Source organism: Tupaia chinensis, unplaced genomic scaffold, assembly GCF_000334495.1.
Source record: "Tupaia chinensis unplaced genomic scaffold, TupChi_1.0 Scaffold000473_1, whole genome shotgun sequence".
Lineage (NCBI taxonomy): Eukaryota > Metazoa > Chordata > Mammalia > Scandentia > Tupaiidae > Tupaia > Tupaia belangeri.
Genome location: NW_006159982.1, coordinates 1,267,638 through 1,276,198, shown reverse-complemented (window position 1 = coordinate 1,276,198; position 8,561 = coordinate 1,267,638). Strand labels below are relative to the sequence as shown.

The window sequence follows — 8,561 nt, the reverse complement described above, 5'->3', positions numbered from 1 at the left end:
GAAGGGTTCACTCAAGGAATTATTGTGTTTTTAAAAAAAAAAAAAAAAAAAAAAAAAAAAAGTTTGCCAATGTTTTTAATAAGTATTTATTCCATAAAAATTCTAAACTCTAAAATTAAAGAAAAAATTAACAGCTTCTCAGGCCCTGCAAAATCAAGTCTTGGCTTTTATTTGGAATGGGGTGGGGGGGTCACCTGATAATTATTCACACTACACAATCAGAAAATGGTCATCTTAAGGATAATGCTACATTTGTTTATCTTTCTGGCAGTTTAATAAACTGCTGTATTAAATACCAAAGAAGTACTTTTCTGAACACTGGAAAGTTTCTTCTTTTTTTCTTTATAGTCATTTATATGTGTGTACATTTTCCCTATCTTTTGAAATTCACTCACAGAGTGAGTGAAAACTGAAGCAAGAACACTAAATGGAACCATCTCACTTCTCTCTGAAATAATTAAGATATCCTAGAAAAGTAAATAACTACTACACTAGTATAGCTAAAAGTCCATAGAATTAGGCTTACGTAGAAAAGAGTCAATGATGCTATGTATCAGTAACTCTCAAGGCCTACATTTGAGTAGTCTTGGGGAATAGTCTCACTCACATCCCAGCCCCTCACAGTGATATTGGTGTCTATGAATAACAGAATCATTCAGAAACTTCTTCAAACTCTATTATGACCTTGATTTCTGACCAGTGAAATGTCTACCCACTGGCCCCTCCTAGTTAAGAATAATGAAAAAGTTTTCATTAGACACTGATTCGAAGGCTCTTACTCCTGTAGTATGTAGCCTAGAGTTGATGTTTTATGGGGGCAATTCCAGAAGGCTTCGATCCACTCTGCTACAAGGACTTCAAACAATGACATCACATACCAACAATGAATAATGACCTGTTCCTTTTCTTATAGCTTTCCTTTAAGAAAAATAGATTGACATTTCTCCCTATTTCCTTGGTAAAACTGAAAACTCTTAGGAGAAATAAAAATTTAGAAGTATTAACAAAAAAGTGTGAAAAACATTCCACAGGTCAGGATTAAGAAAAATTCTAGACATGTGAACACCTCAAATGAGAAAACAAATGTTAAAAAAAAAAGACATACTGTGCACAAACAAATGTGAAATTAACAGTGGATTTATTTGGTATGTATAGCATAACTTTTTGGCTTTCAAGTATGGAAATAAAATAATTCAATCAAGTAAGTCATCAAAAAACAATGGTCATTAATGATGTGGAAAACATGCGTTCAATATAGAGTTTTTCCATTATAAAGGAAATGGTAATAAGCAAGGAGATAAACTGAATGGAACGAACAGACACATTTGAGACACAAAGAATAGCACTCTGGAGGAAAAGAGAATACTGACAATTTAGCTTTGTGTGGGAAATATTTACCCTTCTGGTTTCTAAGTGCTGAAAATCAGGCATTTGGGGGACTCAATATGTTCCAATTAAAAAAGGTCCAACTATCGCTCTGAAAATTAACAGTGAAGGAAGGAAAAATCTTTCTCTATATCAATTTCACTAATTCTGGATGATTATATGGAAAAATGCAAAGAAGTTTCTCTAATGTGCTCACACCCATCCTCCTTCATGGGTAGAACTCTGAAACATGAAATTTATTTACCTCTCATTTCTTCTACAAAATTCTGGCTCTGATTTAGACACTGTTTGACTTTCTTGAGTTCTTCCTCCAGGTGGCAGACTTCTCTGGCTCTCTGCTCAGACTGTCTTTTAAGGAGACCATTTTCCTTCTTCATTTCCTAATACACACATTTAGTTGATTATAATCAAAACAAATGCTCAAGTAAGTTGACTTCTACTTTAACAAAGGTCCTGAGCAGAAATGTTTATGCACTCCACTAGGAAAAGAATCACACCTTCCCTGTAAGTACCTTATGAAGTTAGACAGCCATACTCAAGTCAAATAATATTCTGACTACAAGTAAACACAAAAACACAAAAACCAAACTGATGATGACCTTTTTCCTTTAAGAAAATATTTCTTTGAACTTTCCACTTGTTTATATGCCTGTTAAAGAGTTAGCACATAAAGAAAAGTCCTATTTACAAGATACTCCAAGCGAAAAGCTCCAAGTTCTTATCACACCTGAATGACCAAATACAGCATACTTTGAAAAGATTTGCTATGGTAATAAAACCAAAAGATTCACCAGACAAACTTTCACTTTTCACTGCAAAACCATCTTAAGGTTCACTGTTATGAGAATATCTTTATAGGCTAATATTTCTTTCAATAAATGTTTACCAAGAAAATCTACAATGTTCAAAATAATATAATATACTATGAAAAATGCAAATATAAATAAGAGAGTTTCTGCAGATATCCTCCAATGGGAGATGTGATATCAGTCATTTAATACACACCAGGATGTGCTTAACACTGAAGAAACACTGAGTGTGCTCTAGGGAAAAAGAGCTACACAAAAGAAAAATTGCTTCTAGATAGGAGCACCTGAGCCTTCAGAGTGAAAACCAGTTCTTTGGATACCTGATTAAGCCATGCGTCAATGTGCAGTAAAGTAGTAGAGATGCATCTGCAATTCCATCCTATAATCTAGAGAGATCCATGTATTTTTCTGAATCTTAAAACCAAGCATTTACATGCCAAATAAAAGTGCTGCTGCTTATTAAACACCTATGACTCACATAATAAACATACTTGTACTCATACTTGAAACTTCTAAGAACTTTTATAGCCAATAAGTATCTCAATACATATTACATGCCATTCTCTGATCCACAGGGCATTGGCATATATCATTACAAAACGACAGAAACAAGCACCTCACACATCCTTGCGTGGAAAATTCCTAAGTCTCCCCCCCACCCCAAACCACATTCAAAAATATCCCTCTGAGAAGTAGGGGGAAATTTTTTGAATCTTAAAGAAACAATTAAGACCTATCTTCCAAAACCCTACTGCACCATTTGAAAACAGATGGCCCTGGCATTGCTATGTTGGAAAGCTGCCTTCAATTATCAGTCTGGTTACTACCAGCAGATGGGTACCGATGTAGCAAAGCCAAATTCAAGAAGAGGGAGAATCTGGCTAGTGCAAAGTACTTGAAAACTTGCTGGCAGCTGCTCTGTTCGTGTATATATGTTCGTTTCATCATTAAAATAAGACAGCACCTGTTGTAGTTATTATACGTCTGTCTCCTGTGTCCTAATACTACTTCCCTTCCACCAGAGAAACTGACACTCTATCAAATTAAGATATCAATCAGAACTAAAGGAAGCTCCAACTGATCTCAAGACTGAGAGGCTAACAGTCATGCAAGTCAGTGCTAAATTCTGCAAAGAATGATCTCTCAGGTGTGACAATGTTACTGATTCAAAACAGCATCATTAACTATAGAAACTATAATCACTTATTTGTTCTTTGGGCTCAGAACAATCTCCCCTCAAATGAGATAACAGATGTGAACAGAAAAATACCTTAAAGCACTTTGACAAGGGTAATGGAGCATTATTAGTGGTATTTCTTCCCATAACTTAACAGTGGCCAGATCTGATCAGAGCTGCCTTTCAGCTATTAGCTGAAAGCAGCCAAGATAAAAGGATAATTAGAATTAACTATCTAGATTGACTTAGCATTAATTTTTATTTTGTAACTAAGTTTATTTTTCTCCCTCTAAAAAAAATTAGTCAAATCAAATAATATCTATATCTGGAGGCTTGATAAGAAAGCTGGAAAAATGTCATGTGTAAGACTTGGTCTAACCCAAGAGGAAGAAAAGAAGGTTAAAAAAAAATAAAATAAAACGAAGAGAGAGAGAGAAGAGGGAGGCAGGCAGGAAGAAATTTATATGTATGCATCTAATGGTCTCTACTCATCTCTGTCCATAAATGAAGAGTAAGCTCAATGGAAAGATTAACATGCCTTTCTCTATTCTGGCATTTGCTCCATAAATATTTGTTTCTAACGAAGAAATGTTCAGCCAATCCTGGGACCCAGCAGGCTTATAATGCTCTGGCTATGACCAACCCAAGAATTTTAAAAGGCCAGAATTTAGAAAATGAACATCTGAAAATGGATGTGCAGGCTGTCATCCATCAGCAATTAGTTTTCTATGAGGCCACAGCCACTTAAGACTTGATTGGGTAGCTCATTATCAACAATGAGTTAAACATACAAGAATATATTCTCCTAGGCATCTCTTGCATCCTCACATGATTTGCAAAAATTGGGCACTACTCTGGAAAATACAACAAAAATCCCTATCACCACAGGCCAGCATTAGAGCTTAGCAAGCAATTCCACCCAGATCAGCTTCGATTTAGTAGTAGCAAGGGAAGCATCATTTCCTAGGGCCAGACATAACAAATTTCAGTTACTGTGTGGCATTTTGCGAGCCCTTCCATGAACACAGCATCATACAACTCCTGGCGGGATGAAGTCTACGTATGTGAATAAGGGAGGATGCAGAGATTAAGATTTTCCCTTTCTATATCATCATTCCTGTCTGCCAGACCAAACTCCTTAGAGGCTCCAGTGAAATACAGAGCTCTGCAATCGCTAAGGTCCCAAAGCAAGTGTTCCCTCATCCTATCAAATCATGGTATTTTATTGTCTAATCCCAATGCTAAGGGGGCTGGCATTAGATGCTGGATGGGCTGCTTATCTAAACCGTCCATTCACTTTGATACTAAATGTTAACTTTACCCTTGATTGGACCATTAAATCACATTTCCAGTCCTGATAACTCCTCATTGTGAGCAGCACATTAGTTTCCTAAACATGGAGAGGGAAAATTTCAGTACAACTGTCACATTATTTCATCATCCAAAACCTGTAAGTGAGCTAAAGCTGTTTGTGCCTTACTTATAATCAGATACAGAAAGACACCCAGCCTGACAGAACAGAACAGGCTAAATTTTAAATATGAAAAATCTACGATGTATCGGCCTCTGGGTCCCAACTTTCAGTGCTTGTAACGGACAGCAAACAACACTAACATCAGAAACTTCTAACAACTGTGACGAACAAAACTAAGAGCAGGTGGACTGCAGTAATTCACTGAGCACTTACGTCCTAGACACTGGGCTAGACACTCCACATATGCTATCTAATCATGGATACAGCTTTGAAAAGGGGAGAGAGGAGTCTTTTTCATCCCTATATGCACATGAGAAAAGTCAGATGCAGAAAGAGTAAGTCAACGTCTCATGGTCACATGGCAGGTAGGTGGCAGAAAAGCATGCAATTTCAGATCTCATTAATTCTAAAGCCGCCACCATTTTTTTTTCCAAGTTTATTTATTTCTTCCATAAAACAGAGACAGACACACAAGCACCTTCAACAGGGTCTTGCACACCGTGACTACCACCACACTCAGCTGGCCCAAATCACAGGCATGCATGTATGCACCTGACATGATTAAGGAGGTCCCAGAAACAAACCCTGGACCTTTCCCATGTGGGTCCAATGGCACTACCAGTGTGACATCATCACTAAGTTATACCACCACTCTAACTGGGTAAATCACTTATCTGATCCCAATTCCATTTGAAATGAGACATGGCTAAACTAAGTCCCTGATATCATGAAAAAAGATACGTACATAAAGAAAAACATTAAATCTATCCCCAGACCTGTGGAAGGCAATTTCCCTCTGACACAGAAATGAAACACCATAAGCGAAACAGGCACGCATGGAACTCGGTATGGATTACAGTTAATCAAGGGCAGCACTACAGCTGACGAACCAGACTCTGCAGAGATGAGCCAGTCTTCAGAAACACCTACAAGAGGACATCCAGCCTGCTACTGCAGTTTGGCCAAGAAGCAGTTTGAAAAGTGTTTGGACCCTCATAACCAGATGATTGCTTTTACAAAATGTTTCCACCAGGCAGCCAGTGGAGTCGCGGGAACGTTCCTGGCTGAAAGGGAAGCTCACAGAGGGAAGAGTTCAATGCCAGTCTGCCTGTGGAAATGTTAGCAGAAGCATCTGTTGGTTGGTCCCTACTGGCCAAAAGGCAAACATTTGTTTTGCTGAAACAAACACTTCCATCTGAAAACGTTCACTGATGAAACTATCATCTGATTTGAAATTTTCTTCCATTTGGGTTGCTGGAGCTATGGCCCCATCTCCATGAGCATCACTCCTTTGAGGCTGACTGCTTTAACAACTGCCTCTTTGCTCCTGACAGATGTTGGGATTTTACAATTGTGCGACCCTCTTCAAAGCCAATAAATATATTTAGACCTTCCTCAGCTGGATAAATAAGTGTTCTTTCTAAATAATTTTTTTAAATCTTCATAGTCTAAAATATGATTATAAAGAATTTAAATACTGAGTGGAAAAACATTATTTCCAGTGAGGATTAATAGAGAAGAAACTTCTACTATTCTTGTTGTTCCTTTTCCTAAAATTACAGTGTTGACTGATAGCTCTATTCAAATTATTTCAGTCTAGTAACAATCGCTAAATAGTTTTTAACCAAGCCCTTTAATATAAGCCTCAAGCCACTAAGTAAGTTCAGAGAGATACCAAATGAAAACATGTATGGATAAAATCTTATGACCAGATGGTGGTTGCAACGGTAACACAACTGGACCCACATGGGAAGGTTTAGGGTTCACATCCAGGGCTTCTCTGTACACTGCAGGTATGTACATGTGTGTTGTTTGTGATCCAGGCTGGCTGAGAATGGAGGTTGATCATGGCATGAAGACCCTGTCACGGATGTCTGTCTCCCCCAATTAAAAGAAATAAACCATATTTAAAAGTTTTGTTAAATTTTATACTTAAAAATCCTGTCAGTAGAATCATTAGCATACTTCTTAAATACATGCCATTTAGAAACTCTCAACCACCATTCTGTAGACATGCCTCTACAATGTCTTTGGACATGTTGACCACGAAGGTCTGTGTTCACTTTTGAAACCAGAAAAACATACCCTATGACATCAAGTCAGGAAACCCTTAATTTGTCCTTACTTTTGATTACTTAAATCTCTGACTTCCTACAGGTTACTAATATTGGATGACTCAAAAGCTAACACTTGAAAAAAAAAATTAAAGAATACTTTCCATCAACAATTTTTTCTTTCCATTTAAAAATGTCTTTCTTCCTTCCACCCTTCCACCTCCCAAGTGGTCTCAAAAAATCTTAAAAAGAAGTATACATGTTCTAAGTACAAGCCACGTTGCCCTACAATAGCTAAATGCATATGAGTAGTTATATCAGAACAGAAAAAAATGGAAAAATAAACACTTATATTGTATGTCAGAGCTTATAGACACACCACTTCATAATATTGACTTCTGGCAAACAAAAAAGAAAATATACATAAAGTCATGAGAAACTACTGACAAAGAGTGACAAAATTCTCCTTTAACCCTCGCACTTCATCCTGTGCAGAATATGGGATATCCCCAGCTTTCCTACTCACCTCGCTGCTTCTCCTCAGCTCATCCTCCGTGACCTGCCGTGCCTGGAGTGCCTGTTCAGTTCTGCAGCACTTTTGTTTAAACTCTTCCAAACTTCTTTCTAGCTGTTGCTTTACCAACGTGGCCTATTAAGAGAAAAGGATGGCAAAGTTTGATTTTCATGTCTTTACAAATAATTTGCAGTGCTCTAACTACCTGGGTGCATAAATCACTTGGGGCAGCCCCACCTCATCACACAACCAGGGACCACTAGAACATCAGAGACCTCCATGCCTACAGACAGGGTTTCGCTGTTTCACGATCCTCCTGCCTTAGCCTCCCAGCTAGAACTACAAGTATGCCACAATATCTGACAGCTTTTCTAGATAGTCTTTCACTATGTTGCCCAGGCTGGCCTCGAGCTCATGATCCTCTTGCCTCTGCCTCCCCACTTGCTGGGATTACGGGCTTACATTACCATGCCTGGCTTTAAGTTTGGACCAGGAATGCAATCCAGGCCTCCCACATGGTCCCAGCCTACTGAGCATAGCACCTTAGCAGCAGGTACACCATGGCAGGGACACAGACCTTTGTATTGGAAATCCTAACTCAGGACCAGCAGGTGGCATGGTGGTTAAGGCACTGGACACTCCTGCATGGCTGACCACAGTTTGAGTACTGGAGCTTTCTCACTTTCTCTATGTCTCTCTCTCTGGTCAAATTTTAAAAAAAGAGAGAGAGAGAATGAATAGAAATCCTAACTCATCCCTCCCTTTCTTTAGGCAAGAAAACCAAGAGCCAGCACAGTATGTTTGCTCTCCACTATGTTAAGAAAAGAAAAATAGAGAATGAGGATACATTTCTTGCTTTAAAAGTAGTTGGGCTAGCAGGTAGTGTGTAGGATCCTACACAGCCAATTGCCCAGTTCAAGTCCCACAACTGGTGGCTTGAGAAAAACCACACTATGTGTGTGTGTGTGTGTGTGTACACGCCCCAAATCCAGAGAGGAGAATAAAGAAGAGACTGTGGTGCAGTCGTCCCCTCTGCACAATGATTTTGTACTTTCCTCTCTCTCTAATGAGCATACATGTCCCATAGGAAACTAAATAAACAAATGAACAAATGTTATACTGGCTATAGAAGAGAAATAACATGTAT

General features: G+C 38.3%; 1 protein-coding gene across 2 annotated transcripts in view; it reads right to left on the bottom strand.

The window, feature by feature from the left end:
* Positions 1–8,561, bottom strand: part of CENPF (centromere protein F) — a 62,567-nt gene that overhangs the window by 32,298 nt on the left and 21,708 nt on the right. For both annotated transcript variants that reach the window (XM_006155828.3, XM_006155827.3), the window contains exons 10-11: positions 7,427–7,549; positions 1,631–1,766 (exon numbers count right to left, since the gene is read on the bottom strand). In XM_006155828.3, coding sequence (XP_006155890.1) covers positions 1,631–1,766; positions 7,427–7,549 — 259 coding nt within the window. The remainder of the gene's footprint in view (positions 1–1,630; positions 1,767–7,426; positions 7,550–8,561) is intronic.